This window comes from Xyrauchen texanus, chromosome 12 (genome assembly GCF_025860055.1).
Source record: "Xyrauchen texanus isolate HMW12.3.18 chromosome 12, RBS_HiC_50CHRs, whole genome shotgun sequence".
Taxonomy (NCBI): Eukaryota; Metazoa; Chordata; class Actinopteri; order Cypriniformes; family Catostomidae; genus Xyrauchen; species Xyrauchen texanus.
Genome location: NC_068287.1, coordinates 22,469,372 through 22,489,932, shown reverse-complemented (window position 1 = coordinate 22,489,932; position 20,561 = coordinate 22,469,372). Strand labels below are relative to the sequence as shown.

The following is a 20,561-nucleotide window of genomic DNA, read 5'->3' as shown; positions in this document are numbered from 1 at the left end:
AAACCCAAACTTACCCCAGAACAAAACAAACAGAAAAATAAAAACATGCGCATTAACCCCACGCATGAGAGCGCCAACTGGCGTCCATCCCTCCAAACTTAAACAGTCCATGTATGCCTATGAGGACACCCCCCAGCCAATCTCCAGCCTATAGTGAAAACAAACTCAAAGAGCATGTAAATTCATCCACAAATGTGTCCCGAAGGTGCGCCACTCTGCAAAATAAACTCCAGCTGCTAGGCAGAACCAGCACAAAAAAAAACATTCAAGCGAATGTTCAGTGAGCAGGTCCACTTGGCTGCAAAGTGAGTACCACAAAATAACTTACTCACTCAGTTGACTTTAGGAAGGACATCGCTTGCTGTGGGCATGTGAATGTTTTATGGCCATCCTCAGCATCTATTCTCAATTTGGCCGGGAATATCAGTGTAAAAGCGACCTTCCATTGATGTAAACGTTTCTTGCATTCCTTGAATCAATCACGTTTCTCTCTTGTACAATTTGCAAAGTCTGGGAACAAGAAAATGCTGTTATTTTTCAAAGAAAGCCTTCTTTTACTCCTCGCCTCGTGTAACACAAGATCTTTATCAGATGATCTCAGAAATTTGGCCAGAATTGATGGGGGCCTGTCTCCTCTCTGCGGATCTCTATGCCAGAAACCTGTGAGCTTGCTCGATTTCCATCTTATGTCCTGTTATGTCAAGCAGATTCGGAAGGAGCCCATCCAGGAATTTCACCATATCCCGACCCTCTTTGGACTCAGGAATTCTGACAATACGGACATTATTCCACCGGCTATGGTTCTCCATGTCCTCCAACTTCTCCCTGACACGCTCCAAATCCACCATGGTTGCTAGTGGATTACCAGATAATTCCCTCTCAGATGACTCCAGATAATCGATCCATTTCCCAACATCCCCCACTCTTGTAACCATCTCAGAGAACTTCACCTCCATGGCAGTGATCAATCGACTTATTGCAGCAAGATCCTCCAAGTCAGCAATGACCTTTGTCAGCATTGCCGTCATGCCCAGCATCTCTCGCCTCATTTCCTGTATCCCTCTGACCAAATCAACTCCCTTGCTCACGGGCCAATCAGGGTATCAGCTTGAGCATGTACGTGTCTTTTAATGTCTCCAGAGCCCAAGGATTTTTAATTCTTTGATATATTGTCCTCCTTGAACAGTTATGGAACAGAGTGTATCGAATCTCACCGGTTTATATCATTCAAATTGTTAAAACTAGCAAAGTGCGCAGAGCTTGCTGTTCACAGGACCAATCCTCACATGGCATCACGTGACTCCTCATAAATGATTATTATTAAACTATCAAATCATGATAATGTTTATTGTAAAAAATATTTCAACTCTAATCCAAGGTTCTGAAATACTCCAACACAGCTCATCCAAAAAAGCAGTTTAATTCACAGAGCAGACAAATCCCTCTCTGTTAGCCTAAATCAGCAGTGGATTTAGGGGCTTGAAGCATAATGTGAAAATAACAGCCAGGGTATTTCAGTTTGTTTCAGTCTGGACTGTCAGGGTCACCATTTTGCTTGAAACTCCCACTGAATTCAAGAGTATTTCAATCATCTTTCATTTAAATATTTTTTAATCTTTTAAACCTCCTAATCATGGTTTGATAATATTATTAGTATGCATGTTTTATAATTGACTTTACCAAGCTGGAGATGAAAAGATATAATTTTAAATTCGCAAATGTTTATTAGCAAACATCTGTTGTCTGTATTTCATCATGTCAGTTTATATTGAGAAAGAGTGTATTCATATTCAAATGTGTTAACTCACCTAAGTGACAGTAATAGCCGTCGAAGGCTGTGTTATTGCAGTCACAGGCATATGAAGCATACCCATCAATGCACTGGCCTCCATTTCGACACGGTATTGAGACGTTCAGACATGCTCCAGTGCAGTTCCTCCTTATTCCAGCCTTCTCGTCAACCTTCCCCTCCAAATCCACAGGAACCCCGTTCATCCGAAGCCCCCTCAAACAACCCAGGAAAGGCCTTAAAGTATGATTTGCCGCACCTAAATACAGATCCATTGTTTTCTTTCATATCAACTGCTTAAAGCATATGCTTAAAACAAATATATACATTTTTGGTTGAACTATTCCTTTAATGGGATTATTGAAACTGTCCGCCAAATTCCAGCTCTATGATTCTTACCTACAAGCAGGGGTTGTGTGAACTTCATGGTGATGTAAGTCTGGCCAGGGAACTTGTGTATGGCAGGAGGGAAAAAATCAACTTTGAGACGTGCCAATTTCACATTGATTTCAGCCTCCACATAGTGCCATTCGTTATCGTTGAGAGGTTTAGGAGAGCGGTGGGTCACATTCCTGATGCCGTCACCCACCATGAAAATGAATACCACCTCAGTTGTGGCTGTAAGAGGGAAATTTAATGAGGAATTGGTGAAAACAGAATGAAGAGGTACCTAAGTACCGAACTCACTGTAATATATACATATATTTTTAGTATTTACAATTTAATTTATGATCCCATTGCCATTGGACACTCACAGTTGAGTTCTATTCGGATGAAATTCCGAAGGTGATCGTCTGAGTTTTCCAGAAACACTCCATTAGTGCGGTAAGTCCTGAAGTGAAATGTGATGTCGGCACTGGTGCCAGGCTTGAAGGTAGGGAAGGTCAGATAGGTGGGCTTGGTGATGCCTATAGTGTTCCAGATACTCCCTAATAGAAATTTCAGAAGTATTTCTCTTGAGTAAGTGCAAATATAATGATAGGTGTTTATTAAATTGCTCTCTGGAATACTTGATTCTGAATGGTCGAATGGCATTTCTGCGGTCAAATATTTTTGTATAATGACCACTAAATTGTATAATTGACTGTTGTCCCAGGCAACTTATTTCCTTCATGGCTGTGCCTGTTTCATATCTCTCGTACTGTATCACTCTGCAGTCTCATATAATAAAATCAATCCTTAAAATAATATTTCATGTGTACTTATTTATTCTTTTGGTAAGTAGTCATGTAAGCAGGTCAGGCAGCATTTTGTTATTTTATAAGACACTTTTTATTCATTTTATCTTTGTAACAGCTATTACTCACTGTCTCCGTGGCAAAACAGTGCCCCAACACTGTAGTGAGCCTCTGAACCAGTGCGGTTAGTGTCCCCTATGACAATCCTTCTGACTGGCAGGTGATCTCGGAATGACAGGTAGCCCTTGTCTGAGTGCCTAATAAGCCCAAAGATTTGGTGAATTAGTCTTGAAACTTTGTTTATGTCAGAAGAGCCTTAATAAGACCTAGATTGGTTTATAATTGCAGGATGTGTTTATCAATACATGTTTACTTTGTAATTAACCCTTTTGTATGTTTTCAATGGAATCTCATATTTAAGTGTCAGTTATACAGTCAATAAATTTAACACGTATTAGTTATCGTTTGTTTATTCATTCATTCTCTCTAATTTCTCTTTTCATCTCACCATTGGCGGTAGTCAGCATCACAGTTGCACCAGTACTTGGAGTCAGTGCAGGTTTGATTGATCGAACATCCACATTTTCCACTCTCAGGGAAAGCTCCGCCCCAGTATTCATGACTCTCATTATGGCGACCAATCCAGTAAGTATAAGGTCTTCCATCTGATAACAGTAGTACAGGATTTCAAAGGCAGAATGGACAATCAGTGGGGACATCAAGGGGGGAGAGAAAAAAACTAATAAATACATAAAGATGGTTGCTGACTTACAAGGGCACAGTATCACATATGACTGAAATACCATTCATTTTCAGACATATACTGCAGACATGTTCTGAATTCCACTAACCATTGAGCACAATGATCTAGTGCAGTCCAAAACAGAAACTTACGTGGAGTATTGAGGAGGCGTGACTTGTAGCATGAGAACTCAATCCACTGTTCGCAGTATAAGGAGGTGTTTGCTAAAGCAGTGACTTCATCCCACGATGCATTTGCATACTGGACTCCTCCAATATATGGCCGATCCAGAGTGGATCCGCTCACCTTGGTGCTCTTCATACGGTTGTGCTCAATTACGGTCCATGATTTTTGTACTAAAAATGGGATGATTTATCTTTGTGAAAACCCATAATTATTAAATTATGTAAAAGTATTGGTAATTGTTGATGGATGTGAAATAAATTTATTTTAGGTGTCTTAGTACTTTCCTGAGCCTACAATATTTTGACCTCAGGCAATTTTTATTTTCTCAGATATCTTTTTCCTCCTCAGTTGGCAACATATGAGAATTTTTTTTCTTGCTAGCTAACAATTAGCATGTGGTACCAACCTCACCCACCGGGTGCCACTGTCATTAAGCATGACATCTTATGCTTACAAGGTGACAGAATCAAGCTGTTCAGCCATGACTTCAATTTGTAGGTCTAATTTTCCATGGTTTCCCTCAGGATTTTCCTATGGGTTTTTATAATGTGGTTTTGGAGCTTATTAGTAAAATAAGGTCTGTGGTAAACATTACTTTATGATACGTGGACATTCTTCAACATAAATGTCACACAGTCATACCTCAAACGTGAATTTTGAAGCCGTTTTGAATTTTATACTTTTTCTTAAAAACGCTTGTGGCTTACAAATTTACGTTTGAGGTATGACTGTGTAATTTATGTTGTAGAACAAAGCGTCCACGTTTCATCAAGTAATGTTTACCACAGACTTTATTTTACTGATAAGTTCAAAAACCCCATGATAAAAACCCATAAGAAAATCCAGAGGAAACCCATGGCAAATTCTCTTCTGGGTTTGTGGACTACAAACTGAATAGCTCTATATCTGTGGTACTTTAACTGTTGATTTATAGATTTATAGTTATAGTATTGTTATACAGTAACATGTTTTACAAAACTAAATCAAGAAAAAAAACATATAACGCTAGACAGTCTTCTAATACATGAAATCCCACAATCAAATAAAAATACCTCAGGCTACATACTTTTCATATTGCATTTGTTGTCAAGTGGGACAATGGGATTCATTTCTGACCTTCACCTCTGGGAATATCAACGCTGCTATTGATATTGCACTTTTTTTTAATTGTTGGCATATGTAAACGTGCTAGATGGACATCTTTAACCATTGCGATGCCTCTCGCTGTGTTTTCAGTGTTAAGGTCCAGTGTTGAAATCTTGATTAAATTAGCTACGAATGCCATATGAAACATATGTATCTACTTGTATCTGCATACATCAGATCTTTTTTTTTTTTTTTTGCCCAATCATTTTCTTGTTGACGTAGGGCATTTTCACCTTGTGATTGTTTTTTTTTTTTTAAACTTGTGCTTCAGGGCTTCAATAATAGTTAGATTATGTTAACTAATGTAGTTAGCTAATGATAACAAATGGATAGTGTCACCAAATTATTTTTGCACAGTGTTCATTTATAAACATACACATATTGCAGTAAACAGTGAAAGGCTTCAGAGGACCGCTCAGATCTGGATCTATGGTGTAGTTGCCTGACCAGTACTTTCCATTCAGTCTGTAGGCTTCACATGACTCTCTGTACACCGCTGGGACAGAGCAAGAGAAAGACTTAAAATAGAACATTCTTATATTTCACCAACAAAAACATCAATAAAGAGGAATTTCCTCTGTAATGTATACTCACAGTTATGACAAACTTCCCCCTTGTAGCCTGTGTTGTTACATATACACAAAAAGTCATTCCAGGATTGAATACACCTGCCTTCATGTTCACAAGGGTTTGGAGAGCACCTGATAAAAAAGGAATGGTTTAATTTCAATTATAAACAAAACAAATAAGGTTTTGCAAGTGACAAAAATGTTAGGTAAATTAATTTGACAGTTATCTTGTAAGATCAAACCCAGAATACTAATTTGATTTCTCATTATTGTATATATGTACCTTTTATCTTCTCATTTATATCAGTTTTTTTAATTAGCATGGTATTTGCCCTTCGTGAAGTCTTGTTCTTCTTATTGAAAATTTATGAAACTCCTTGACATTTATATGATCTGAGTAAGTTACCATTTCATTACTGTTTGATCTTTTTGAGAACAAATCACATTATCATTATTGTTTGTCTGGCCTCATTTGACAACAGCCTTTTACCGACTATGATATTAGACTTTGGATTAAGATGGCATAAACACTACACACACACACACACACACCTATCAGTGATCCCGCAAGTGCCCAGCAGCACTTCAGCGTATCTGCCCCATTTCCTCTGCAGCATGACATCTATATCTACTGGCTCATCATCTATAAAGATCTGCTGCATGCAGCCGTGGAAGCGAGACAGCTTGGTAACACACCGAACCGTGTTATTTGTTTTGGGACAACCTGCAGCAGAGCCAGCACATCAAATATATTAATGATCTGTGCAGCTATACAGCATTGAATACATTCTCATTTAGTATAGATTATGAACATTTTGACAGTAATTATGTTATTAGATGTGCTTTTTATCAATGCCTTTATTTAACTTTTTATCATTAATATGAATATATCATGCAAATTATTATTAGATGTTCATACCACGGTACTTCAATATGGTACTCAAAGATGATAACCATATTCATGTACCATGCTATTAACAGCTACTTCAAAGAATCTTAATATGGTCTTACCATAGAACCATGTCCAAAAAACAAAACATGGTAAGAACATGGTATATTTTTGTTAGTGTAGTGTTGTGGCATTCAACATAAAAGATCACACTTCTTATATTCTGCATTCTATCACTCACCACCAAAGAAGTAGCGGTCTCCTGTGCGAACTATGAAGGGGTTGGTGATCTTCAGCGGTGAACTCTCGTCCTCGTCAATAGTGATGGTTAGCAAGTTGTCTTTGGCAGTCAGGTCAACCGTGTGCCAGAAGCCATCGTTTAAACGGTACCCTTGGAAAAGACCCAACAAGGTAATCTTTAGATAATTTCTTATCTTTTTGGTCCAATTTTGGTTTTGATAAATGTGTGCAAGACTAATGTTTAGGGGCAACCTAAACAGTTACATTTACTTTTCTTTTTCTAACTTAGCTGATGCGTCCTTCCTAAAGTGAAAAATAATATAGAGTATACTGTAAATTCACATTCATCTGTACCCTAATAGGTACTATAAAATACTATTCAATAACATCACATACAGACAGGCTAATATTACTAACTAATATTATGAACACAATGTTAATATGATCGTAAATCATACCTGCAGCAAAGCGTAATCTCTTGTTCCCAGGTTGCATAAGAGTGACGTTGACCTGTCCTTCACTCAATCCCAGCTCCAGAGAGCCCAAATCATCTGCAAACCTGGTGAACATCAGCAGCCCTGTGTAGTCCCAGGAGCGGAACTTAAACTTCACCGCCAGACGGTTCTTCCGGAAGAACCCAGGTAGCTGCAGGTAGTTGTTGGGCCCTGCAAAGGTCATGGGCTTCCAGAGGAGGTCACGGCACGTATAATGCATCTTTGTCTGAAGAAGAACAATCTGTATTTTTGTCAATCTGTATTTTTGACAATAGCAATACATACAAAATACTCTGAAAGGGACATCTTATGTGAGTATAACATTATTATAACTATGATATTTGTTTTTCAATAGCTGATGCTGAAACCTATTTAGAAAGCAGGGTGGTTAATGGCTTATATAATGCTGATATATTATACAATTTAATAATAGCAAATGAGACACAAAATTGTGGAAATGAAATAATTTCATACAATATTGATTCCAAAATTCACATGTAAATATTTGTGTTTGAAAAATAATTTTATTATTCATAGACATGGCTGTTGGTAGATATGTCTATCACAATTATTTACCTATTGCTGAGTGGTTGCATTTGGAAAACTCACATACCTTTTTAGGAGCAAGTCGAATTTCAGGCTCCTGGTATTTTGTATTGTAGATTATATTGATTCCATTGATAAAGATGTTCTCCATGCAGCCACGGAAGTTTACCTTACCAGGTAGGTGGGGCACATCTTTCTCAATCACCCCGCCAACATAAATCTAAAGAGGAATTGGACATTGTCAGAATTTAAAGGGACAGTTCACTCAAAAATTATCTGATCATTTACTCATGCCAACCCAGATGTGTATGACTTTCTGTCTTCTTCTGAACAAAAAAAAATATTTGTAAAATAATATTTCAACTCTGTAGGTCCATACAATGCAAGTGAATGGTGGCCAGAACTTTGAAGGTCCATATGGTTAAATCCATATATTCAGAAGTGATATGATAAGGGTGGGTGAGAAAAGTATCAATATTTAAGTTCTTTTTTACTACCAATCTCCATTTTCACATTCTTTTTATTTTGTTTTTGGCGATTCACATTATTCGTGCATACCTCCATCCACTGGGCAGGGAGGAGCATTTATAGTAAAATAAAGGACTTAAATATTGATCTGTTTCTCACCCACACCTATCATATTGCTTCTGAAGACATAGATTTAACCACTGGAGTCTTATGGATTTCTGTTATACTCCCTTTATGTGAATTATGAGTTCATGAGAATCAAAACGTTGTAACCCATTCACTTTTATTGTTCAGCAAAGGAAAGAAAGTCATACACATCTGGGATGGAATGAGGGTGAGTAAATGATGAGAGAATTTTCATTTTTGGATGAACTAACCGATATGTTTCAGACAACTTAGCGGATCCTAACTTAGCTGACAATTTTTTACTCAAATCTTTATGCCTTTATTTCTGTTCATCACTCCATTATTTTCATATTTTTTCCATTATTTTCTTTAGGCTTTCTCACCTGTTTGTCCAGATCGAGGTATTGGAACTCTCCATTCAGGATGGTGGTCTCAGTCTGACTGTCCAGGGTGAAGTTAACCTCTCGGCCGTAGCGTTTGATGGTGACGTAGTGCCAGTGCTGGGTGTCCAATAGATTGCCCAGCCTCATTGTGGTCATGCCATTTGTTTTGTGAACCGTGCTGCTCCCTTAAGTAGAACAGAATGGCATTCATCGTTACCATAAAATAACCTTGGTTTGTCTAACACATAGTGATTCAGGTCTTGATTAAAATGATGACCCCAATTATTTATTCCTACATTTACACTATATCGCTGGCCATACTTGACTTTAACTATGTAAAAGAGTGTGTAGCCTTGTTATCATTACCAAGGCTAATGTGTAAGTAGAGCCGTCCAGTCTTCAGCTCTAGAGTGATTGAGTCTCCCTGAAGGCCCTCACTGTGCAGAAGTATGCCATCCTTCTCCAGGGTCTTAAAGTTCAAAGCATAGTGGTCCTGAAGTGTCCTCATCCGGCCTCTTGGGAATGAGTATGCCACCATGTCATCCCCCTCAAACTGCATCACATATGAGTCTGTTAGGGTCAAAGGTCAAGAGGATGGAGAGGATTATCAAAGACTGTATTAGAAGATTTTATTTATACAAAAATTGAGCTTGAAATAAACAAGCCCCTGTATCTGGCAAACGGCTTTCTTTCTAGCCATGCAAAACAGATTAAAAAGATTTTTTGCTGATTGGCACGTGAAAGCTGTGCTAAGCTGCTTTGTGGACTACGTGATTATGAACAGTACTTCGATACAATTTTATTGAACCAAATGCATTTGTATTCAGCATGGGAGACCATCATTAATGTCTCCACACAGTGCCCTTGCAAAAAACAGCATATTAACAGTACCTATTTACATGGATATTGAATTTACACATCAATTTAACATTTTCCCATTGGCCTTTTTGTGGATTTTGTGGCTTTAGATTGTTTTAAAGCAAAGTTGCTTTACTGTTGATGTTCAGTCATGACATCAGTTTGTAGGCCAACCTAGAAGGCTAAATTGCCATGACTTGGTTTTTTTAGAGATGGTTTTTAGAATAGCGGATTTTGATTTTATGAGTAACTGTCAGTCTTGAAACTACTATGTTTTTTTCATCTAAAATGTACTGTAAGTTCCTAACAAGTTGATACATTATGGCTACAACTACAACAATTATGTGAGTTTCATGCTTGACCAATTGGAAATTCACTATATTCCTTATGTAGCAACTTGTTAACTTTCTTTTCTTTCTTTTTTTAAACAGTGGTTTCAAAATTCACATTTGAGGTAAGACTGATTTATCAGGTACTAAGACTAAGACTACTCAAGTCAAATTAACCATAGATCTTCTTTAACTCATCGAAAAGCTCTATTCTATAAACTGGAGAGTATAAATAGACGTAATCCATGTCTATTGGGAACCCATGCTAATTCTCCTCTGGGTTTTAGGGCTGCAAACTGAACAGCTTTATATGTCCCTGTGCTACTTGCTGTACCCGTAAAAAGAATCCTCAGTATGTGTGCAATGTAAACATCTAGAATTTGATTGATGCTCAGGTTGGCCTCTCAAAGGACCAGATAATGTTACATGGCACTGAAGAGATTTTTCATATCAGTTCTTGGCTGCTGATAAAATATTAACAGCTGCTAGCTGTTCAGACTTGCAGTGCCAGTCCAGACATGTGCTCAGGTTTCTCAGATATTTACCGTAAGGGCAGCCATAGACCTCTAGCCGAAGGCCGATCTTGCCTCCATTGTCAGTGTTCCATCCCATGGGGTAGATACGCAGATGTTTGGCAGTGAATGCATAATGAAAGACGTTCCTCTTCACCTGGTAGTAATTCCAGTTGCCAGGCAACGTCTGAGAGACAAAAAGAAATCTGATATTCAAGGACCTATGAATCTGATACACCATTTAACAAAACATAATCTGGCAAATGGCAAAAACATTCCTCAGCTAATCCTGTACCTTAAGCATATTCATAAAACAAATAGTTCTGACACAAAATTCTGATTGGATGAGTCGCATTTGAAACTGTTGTAAAATCTGGAATCTTAAAATGCTGATAAACGAACACCTATGACCATACAATCTCATATTATTGCATCAAGGTGCTACGTTTCTTGGCAACCAGATACAGCCTGCAGTTACAGCGATTCTCTCATCTTTTATTCACCCTCATGCCATCCCAGATGTGTATGACTTTCTTTCTTCTGTTGAACACAAACAAAGATTTTTAAAAGAATATTTCAGGTCCTCACAATGCAAGTGAATGGTGACCAACATTTTGAAGCTCCAAAGACTCCAGTGGTTAAATCTATGTCTTCAGATGCAATATAAGTGTGGGTGAAAAACAGTTCAATATTTAAATCTGTTTTTACCATAAATACTCCTCCCTGCCCAGTAGATGATGATATATAATATATGTGAGTTGTGGTGGTGTAGTGGGCTAAAGTACATAACTGTTAATCAGAAGGTCGCTGGTTCGATCTCCACAGCCACCACCATTGTGTCCTTGAGCCACTTAACTCCAGGTTGCTCCGGGGGGATTGTCCCTGTAATAAGGGCTCTGTAAGTCGCTTTGGATAAAAGCGTCTGCCAAATGCATAAATATAAATATAAATCATACCGCTTCTGAAGATTTGGATGTAAGTACTAGAGTCACATGTATTACTTTTATGCTGCCTTTATGTGCATTATTGAGCTCCAAAATGTTGATACCCATTCACTTGCATTGTGATGAACTACAGAGCAGAAATATTATTCTAAAAATCTTTGTTTGTGTTCAGCAGAAGAAAGTCATACACATCTGGGATGGAATGAGGATCAGTAAATAATGAGAGAATTTAAATTTTTGGGTGAACAATTCCTTTAAGCTAAAGAACTATTTTCCTTTGTGGAAGAATTTAGGGGAACGTTTATTCTGATTATTATTGTAAATAAATGCATTGTAAATAAACGCTGTTGTTTCCGCTATTTAACAAAACAATAAGCCACCTGTTGTAAAATGACTGTAGCCCATGGCCTCTTGTGGCTTATTGCTTTATTTAACCCTGCATTCTTTACCTGTCCTGAATAACTGCTTTTAACCCAATATTGTCACTTGATCAAACAATGTTTACCATGTTGCCTCCTTTCATAACATATGGAGTCCATGAGTCAAATCGGTCACCATACAGCAGCATGTATTTGGTGATCCAATCATAGGAGTTGAAGGTACCCTGAGTAGCAATAGCCATGATACGATACTTCCTCCCCAAGTCAATCTGCATCCATGGCTGCCTGTCCCGAGGGGACGGAGACCAGCCACTGCTCCCTACATCATTATACACAAACACATTTGAAACAAAACATATCTTATTCTAAAGCTATGACTTTTTTGCCTCTAAGATGTTTGTGACAAGACATTCCTGGGCATAGTCACTTACCATAAAGTTTGGCAAAGTGTGCAGAGTAAAGAAAATTATATCTAGAGGATGCATGGAAAGAGGACGCATAGAGAGGAGAGATGAGCGGATCTAAGCATGGCCCTAAACAGAGAGAAAGAAAGAGGAATTTTCCAATCACATTCCACAAAGCATTATAAGAACATAAAAAAGATATCACCAAATCGCTTCTTTATACAAGGAGAACACTGTGAAATGGGGTTCACTGGTAAATTGCTACTGATGGGAAGATTTACATACATAAACAAATGAAATCATCTTTCAGCCCTCTACCATCAACATGAATATATTTATTTCATTACAGTTCATCCAGTTAAATAAAAAATATTATTCACTGGAACACTTCCACTGGTCTACAGTAGACTGGCTTTGCCTGTTATAACTGAGGGAAATAGATTGCGGTCATATAGACCAAATGAAACACAATACCATTTGACATTGCACTGAAAAAGGATCTAATCTACCATTAAAGCCTATTAACTGCCAAAGCAAAAAAAGCTAAAGATTTATCTCTGTCAAAGAAAATACTATACTCACTTTTTGTTACCAAAAAGACACACTTTTTGTGTGCGTGTATGTGTGTGTTTGTGTATGTGTTTTTGTGTGTGTGTGTTTGGGGGTTGTGTGTGTATGCATGCATAGCTATAGTTTGGAGATAAAATAATCCCTAAAAGTGAGTTAAATTTTTGGGACATTTGGGTATATCATCAATTAATTGTTAAAAAGTTGCAATACTTTTTTGGGTTAGTTGGGTGGGTTACAATATGGGTTAGGGTTAGTCTATAATAATTTTAATGATCTGTATATAAAAACTATAAAAAAGAAAAACTATAAAAAATAGGTATATAACATTTAACTAAGTAAACATGTGTGTGTCTTGATGTCAGAATCCCATTTGCACCACACATATGGTTACATACCAAAGAGAAGGAAGAACAATGTTTACACGTGTTACAATGTGCACTTATACACAAATGTGTTTGTGTCTGAGTGGACAGATCATAGGACAGAATATAAATCAGGCCCATTTAGCGAATATTACGGTGGCATTTCATCAGTCCCCCGTTACGCAAATCCCAACTTCAATTAGACCAGGCAACATTTCAGCCTAATCTAAACAGAAGTGTCAGATAAACCCACTTCAATATCCCCCTTTCAACAGAGCTCTAATAAACCCATCTGCCCAAATGGCAACAGCACTCACAGTCCATCTAACACACCTCACTAACTACAACAGACACATAAACCAAGAACAGACAGAGGACAGGAACTGAAAAGAGATCTATGTGGAGCTATCTATATAAAATACCAACCAAGAGAACCAGGAGACAATATGTGGGTAGAGGCAAACTGCCAATCCACAAACAACACCAATCATATACCCTTCACCCCAACATTGCATTCCTATACACTGACATTTATTCATGTACCAGACGCTTTTATCCAAATTAAATTACAAGAGAAAAGCAGTACAAAACAAACTGCAACACAAAGTCCCATAGTTGATATATACAAGTCATAGTCACACTAGTGAGCGCAATTCTGAGGTTGCATTTTCACTCTATAATAACATTTTGTGATTATTTGCACTAGGTGTAAATAGCCCCTGCCACACAGTGTGGCTATTTGCACTTAAATAGTCTGGTGGAAACACAGAAATTAAAGACAAACTGCGCCCCTCACGTGTTGCTGCAATGGTGTACAGTATTGTGCAAAGATGGTGTGGATGTGCTTTTTTCATGCGTATGTTGTTAATATAGTATGTTTAATTTTGTGGTTACTATGATTTTACCACAAAAGACCATGGTGGTACTATGGTTATTGTAGTAAAAACATGGTTAATTTTTGTAAGGTAAAGTTAGGATTAGGTATATGGGTAGTGGTTTGTGTAGAGTACCTGTGGGACTTATTAATTCTAATGTAATAAACACAATAAACACACTGCAGTGATGCCACTATTCTATATGTTAGTATTTATTTAGGGGTGTAAATAGCATCTAACACTATTTGTAATTAGTGCAAAGAAGATGTTTTTTGTTGCTATTTACATTTTTATTCCACTTGTGGTTAGGTTTAAAGTTGGAGTTAAGAGGTCGCCGAATTCAGAGTGAGATCAGTCAGGATCACGAAGGTTCTGGAAAGTGACATTGTGTCCCACAACAACCAATCACTGTTCACTCATGGATTCATGGGTAGGCCATTTGTATTTGTGCACTGTGTGTTTCTTTCCTGACTGTTCTTTGGGAAAAACTTGAATAAAAATGTCCTCAGTAGTTTGCTAAATCTGACAAATCTTACTTTTGGGGTATCCTTGAAGGAAAACGTGCCTTTTTTATTCTAAAAACTTGAATTTTCTTTACTATTTCTTTTAATGGTAGAGTGTGGGTGAATGTAATGAAAGTTTAAAGTAATTATAATTATTAAAAAACAATAGAAGTCTAGGGTATTTAGATGATAAGTAAACGTGTTTCTCAAGGTGGTATTATCATGTCCTGTAGCAAACGAAAAGAGACAGCAGGGGTCAGACTGCATAGAGCTTCAAAAAGCATAGTACATTAATATTCTGACCACTGCAACTGTGAGTGAGGGTACAGAGGGGGAAAACACTAAGGGAGACAGACAGACATGCAGAAAGAGGGAAAAATAGAGGAAAAGAGAAAGCGTGAGAGACAACTAAATTCTTCATGAGTCATATGTATTATCAAATCATTTTCATGTTGATTGATGACGTAGAGAAAAGTCCTCAGCTATGTTGTCATCTTTAATATTGTAACTAGCTTGATTCATTAAGCCATAAACTACATTTTGGACATTTTCTGCAAGAAATGGCTTGTGGTGGAATATCTGTCCAATATTCAGATGTAACTCAGTGAAAGAAACGCTGACTGAGACTGATCTTGGATGGTGAAAAGAAGTGTGTGTTGCAGTGTGTGTATGTTCAGGTGTCTAGACACTAGAAGATTGCTCAGGATGTCCTTGTGGCCCTGATTCACAGTTGGTCAAGGGTAATCAATTATACTGTTGATTCACCACATTGTAATGACAGAAATCCATTATAGCTTTGTATTGGTAAGTAGATCACAATATATCTGTAGGATTTGGACAATGACACAACAACCACATCATTACATTTTGATTTCTAAATTTCTACATTTTAGACTTTACTCATCCCAACTTAAGCTCTTCTGCCTTCAAACCAGTTATGCAAAATTTTATCAAACGGTCTACAGGATAGCTCAACACATTTCTATGATACATGATAAAACATATTATAAAACATCTAAAAAATGTCCTCCTAACTTCTTTCACCTATTAAAACAGCAAAAAACATATTTCTAGCCTCTAATATTAGCCTGGATTCCAAATACTCCCATTAGCAATAGCACCCATGCAATTTTTATTCACATTTGGCAGATGAACGAATCGATTGAATGTGACCCAGTCTCATCTCTCTGTCTAATATAAGGAGCAGGGGTAATTGTCTGTAACTGTGCTCTAAACTGAAGTTTGCAGCACCCTCTTTACTAGATCTGAGATTATTGATGTCCACGCTATGCTACTCTTTTCCCCTGCAGCTGTGCACAGCAAAGAGGGGGATTAGAGTTATTAAAGTGCTGCAGGTTCAGCTGAGGAAATGCAATAACGCTCATGCAAAACTCATGCCATCTAAATACAAAGCTGCAAAATGCATAAATTCACACTTTTCGAACTACGAACAGTGGTTCCACATGTTTGAAATGAGTTTTCTTAAATCAAAATTACCATGTCATTTCAACTTAATACTTAGAGGAAACCTAACTGAATCAAGTAAACCCAACATAATGCAATATCAAAATAGGCTAACTCAAATGAAACACTTTTATGTTAGCATGAAATGTTAGCATGCTAAACACATGCTGGTGGAAAACACTACTGAGTTCAACTTGGTCAATATGCCATTGTTAGCACAGCAATTGGTCAATAGAAAAAGTAATATGTAGAATACTCTAAATGTATTGGTCCTCAACCCAGGCTCAAGCGGCACTCTTCACCCTGAGTTTACATGACACGATTTAAAGCCTGATTTTCGCTCGCCGACAGTTTTGTGGAGTTCGCCGACAAAAGCCCGAAATCGTAGGCAAATCGGAGCTCGCTCCCGTGAGCGAAGATTGCAATGTATGAAATAGCAAAGACACGATTTGAGAAAAGTGCCGATGTCTGTGAGATATCTTGAATGCTAAATATCTGGACCAGTCTGCGATTACAAATCGTGCTTGTGAACTTATGTTTTCACTGAATACAACAGCAGTGTTGACCTACAGCCAATGAGAGAGCAAGAAACTGGGCACGGGAAGTTTCAGTGTGAGGAGTCCTGATGTACCTACAACAGAACATCTACTAGCATGGCTGCGGTATCAAGAAAGTCTCATTGGACCAAAGAAATGGAGGAAAAATGTGTGGAACATTGGCAAGAGCACCAGTGACTATTTGATGTTTCCTCTGAACTGTACCATAACTGGGTGGAGAAAGAGAAGTGTTGAAGAGAAATTGCTAATTCTCTTGGGCAGTCAGGTAAGCAAATAGGTTGATTTTTCTGTAGGAGGTACTTTTTCATATTGTAACCAATAAAATATATGACGCCTTTACACATAATGTAAGGGTGATTAAAAACATACACATCATATTCTGAAATGCATAACATATGATCATGCATTTGTTTTCGTAACTCGTATCACTTCAAGCGTGTACTCTGTTGTGAAATGTATTTTGGAGTGCAGGCAGAGTTGTTGGGGATTAATAGTGAAACGTTTTGTTCACCCCTATTGCCGATTCCTCGTGTAATTTGAAAATGCTACGACTTCCATGACAAGACAGACAGTTGTGTAATATGAACGGTAGCACAATCCGAAGTCTTTAAAAATCATGTAGTGTGTAGGAGGCATAAAGGTAACCCCAAAAACTTAAACAGAAGATAAATTATTTTAAATACACTGAAAATACACTATTTTAGTTGAATCCACTCAGTCAATTTATGTTTTCTTGGTTACATACATTTTTGAGTAATGTAAATATGGTAGGATTGAGTAAAACTGATGACAGGGAGAGTACATTTTCTTGAGTAGCTTAAACAAGAAAGATATCATCTCATGAAACCTACAGTAAAAATTACTGTAACAGTAATATGTGCTTTAATAATGCTTTATCCCTAACCCTAAGCCTAACAAAATATGCTGGAACTGAAGACACGTGCAACCTCCCACATCAACAGAATACACACACGCAAACCCCTGTTGATGCCCCTCTGTTATATGTTATTGCCCCCCTTAATGTAACCACTTTAGAGTTGGGCCTGTTTGTAATGCATAAAATAATGCTTTAATTGTGCTTATATATGATGAAAATAATGTCAAAATAAATATAATGGTCCAAAATAGGCTTTATATTCATTATGCAAAATGTAATGTTATGACATTTGATTTTGGGGTGAAATGTGACTTGTCACTTTTTCTGTTATCTTGTATCTCTCTGTGTTCACATTGTACTGTTCAGTTCGTCAAAAATAGTCTCACTGCAATTTTAAACTCTTCCATTTTGCTCCCATATTATGCGTTTTTCTTTTTTTCTCTAGCTCTCTCTTTCTCTCTTTCCCTCTAATGCCCTTTCCAGCTCTCTACTTAAAAGCAAAGAAGGACGTGACAAATGTGAAGGTGAATCTTGAATGCTGCTCTCTCTCTCTCTCTCTCTCTCTCTCTCTCTCTCTCTCTCTCTCTCTCTCTATAACTCATTACAGGCACTCCCCCAGTCACTGCAGGCTGACGCAGCACTTCTGCTATAGGAGAAGTCAGAGCATATCATGCAAGTTATCTCTCATCACTGAGAGGAGAACGCATTGCTCATGGTTTAGACTTAGGCTCACACTTTTTGGGCTGGTGAAGAGCATGTTGTCTGTCATGTAGGTAGAAAGGCTGTGGTTAGCATTTTTAGCATGACTGGCTAAGACTGGGGGGTTGTATGGGGGTATTGGTATGCATTATTCAGAACATGGCTGGTGCACAGTATGTGACTGTCTTTGAATAAAAGCAAAAAAGATAACCTGAAAAGGGATTCTGAGTCAATCCAAGCAGTCGCTCCACGTCTTTCTACATCAGTGCAGACTAAAAATAAACGCACACTCTCTCCCTGAATCTTTATCAGATTTCAGCATGGGATCGATTCTTTTGCACCCTCTCGTGCATATATATATATATATATATATATATATATATATATATAGAACATACAGTGCACACACACAGACGGGACATATTTCAAATGGGACATATTAGATACTGATATATAAATACATCATACAATTGTTTCGCTGTACTGGCAGAGCATACATTTTCAGTCTGGACGATTTCTACTCCCTCCCTCCCTCCCAAAGATTTATGCCAGTGAATCTGCAGCAAGAGTGCAGCGTTAGTGTTGTCTCATCTCCCTGCTCATCATTTTGAAGCACTCATTCTTGTCGAATCATTTGTATTGAGGTGGAAGCAAGCAAAACCTCACTATTTTCACATAACCTCATCGTTTGTGCTGTTATTGTACACACTGTAATGCAGCAAAATTCCTATTAACATGCAATAGATCACACTCTCATTCACATTAACATTAACCCTCAGCACGAAACACTGTCCAGAGATGACAAAGGCTTACATTAATAATTCAATATGGCTATATAAAACTTTAGCAAATGTCACATTGATCAAGCCAGTTAAGTCACAGTCCACAAACCCACAACTTGATACCATATATACGTAATTTGTCTATTCCAAGATTGCAATACATCCCCATTTTGAAGGCTTTTTTAATAGAATCAGTGCACACTCATACATACATTATCAGACCAAGATCATTTTCATATCATGATATAGCACAGTTGCAATTAACCTATTTAAATTAGACTATGTTCAAAATAGAATACTGCAAGCATCCCTGCAGCCATTAATTAAGAACCAAAATTATTTAAATAGCGAGTCTTTTGTTATTTATTAAATTAGTATGATTTCTTATTTAATTTTTTTAGTTAATTAAAGATTAAACTGCTATTTTAAGGTAACCGACGTGCAAATTCGTATGCAGTCTTTCAACGTCATATGAATTAGATCCCGAAGTTAATACACCCACCCCCTCTACAAAGGGCCCACAACTTCGTAGAATGACATCAAAATACACCTAAAAACACCGTTAAACATTACAAATGCGGCTAAATGTGCAATATATGCTTTCAACAGTCAATGTGAAACAGCGCTTGAGAGTGTCCTTCCCGCGTGTCCCCTGCGCCTATAGGTGCGCGAGACGCACCTTGCCATGCAGAAACTTGCTCAGTTGAGCACGCGGAAGCACTGCAATGCAGAAAGAGTACGACAAACATAGGCAGAGCCGCGAGCACGGACTCAGGACAACACTAACGCTTTAATGTAACCACAAAAACCTTCTAAACCACACACAGATTAGGACAACCATTTCTATATCAGTTTTACATCATATTTTCTCTCCGATGCAGTATATTAAAACGATATAAATTAGCAATTGGGCTAAACATTAATATTTTTAGGAATATTATTTCCTTGCTTTAATGATGCAAATGCCCTGCTTTGGGAAAAAAAAGTCACCTTTATGACAAATAAGAAATATATAGGGCATGGTGCACCTGCAGTTTGACTTACGTGACGAGCAATGCGGAAAGGCGAGAAAGAGTAAGAGGCATGGGCCAATAATTTTGATGTCCATTCTTTTCGGTAGACAGCCCCCGTTTAGGTGAGTAAATCAAATGTTATCCTATCCGCTTCAATGGACAGTCCAGCATCGTTTAGTCGTCTTTTCGACCAACTTTAACTCGCGCGGCTCCAACTCTCCCGGCCGGGATGGCGACAGGCTCGCTCGCTAGAGGCGGGCGCGCGCGCAAGGTAGTGGTGCTGATGCTGCGTTTTGGCGGGAGCGCGCATACTTTCATTAAACCATATTCTTTTAAACTTGAATAAAGTTGTGACAATTTGGGCGTAATAAATACTTAAAACACTGTGTTAAATGATACAGAGGGAGAGCGGAGTTGCATGATTTGGGTATACAACGGACACTCACGATTTTAGAGTCCGGGTTTGCGATGAGGGAGGGGAAGCAAGATGAGAAGAGAGAGAGAGGAAAAAAAAAAACTTTTTAACTCGCTCACTACTCATTACTGCAGCAAATAGTTTCAGCGTTACATACTTCTATTGTTATCACGTTAGAAGGTACATTCCAGTGGCCTCATTCCAATGCAAGGAATTAACTTCATCATGCCTTCACAAAATTCGCAGGCCCGCATTTCCGGT

General features: G+C 37.9%; 1 protein-coding gene across 1 annotated transcript in view; it reads right to left on the bottom strand.

Annotated features, from left to right (window-relative positions):
- Nucleotides 1–20,080, bottom strand: part of cntnap1 (contactin associated protein 1) — a 33,093-nt gene extending 13,013 nt beyond the window's left edge. The window contains exons 1-18 of the mRNA XM_052139987.1: nucleotides 19,917–20,080; nucleotides 12,211–12,312; nucleotides 11,905–12,098; nucleotides 10,489–10,642; nucleotides 9,123–9,326; nucleotides 8,757–8,941; nucleotides 7,847–7,999; nucleotides 7,198–7,459; nucleotides 6,741–6,890; nucleotides 6,163–6,334; nucleotides 5,636–5,742; nucleotides 5,418–5,537; nucleotides 3,862–4,065; nucleotides 3,476–3,632; nucleotides 3,097–3,224; nucleotides 2,545–2,718; nucleotides 2,189–2,407; nucleotides 1,809–2,048 (exon numbers count right to left, since the gene is read on the bottom strand). Coding sequence (XP_051995947.1) covers nucleotides 1,809–2,048; nucleotides 2,189–2,407; nucleotides 2,545–2,718; nucleotides 3,097–3,224; nucleotides 3,476–3,632; nucleotides 3,862–4,065; nucleotides 5,418–5,537; nucleotides 5,636–5,742; nucleotides 6,163–6,334; nucleotides 6,741–6,890; nucleotides 7,198–7,459; nucleotides 7,847–7,999; nucleotides 8,757–8,941; nucleotides 9,123–9,326; nucleotides 10,489–10,642; nucleotides 11,905–12,098; nucleotides 12,211–12,312; nucleotides 19,917–19,980 — 2,989 coding nt within the window. The 5' untranslated portion in view covers nucleotides 19,981–20,080. The remainder of the gene's footprint in view (nucleotides 1–1,808; nucleotides 2,049–2,188; nucleotides 2,408–2,544; nucleotides 2,719–3,096; nucleotides 3,225–3,475; nucleotides 3,633–3,861; nucleotides 4,066–5,417; nucleotides 5,538–5,635; nucleotides 5,743–6,162; nucleotides 6,335–6,740; nucleotides 6,891–7,197; nucleotides 7,460–7,846; nucleotides 8,000–8,756; nucleotides 8,942–9,122; nucleotides 9,327–10,488; nucleotides 10,643–11,904; nucleotides 12,099–12,210; nucleotides 12,313–19,916) is intronic.
- Between the last annotated feature and the right edge of the window lie 481 nt (nucleotides 20,081–20,561).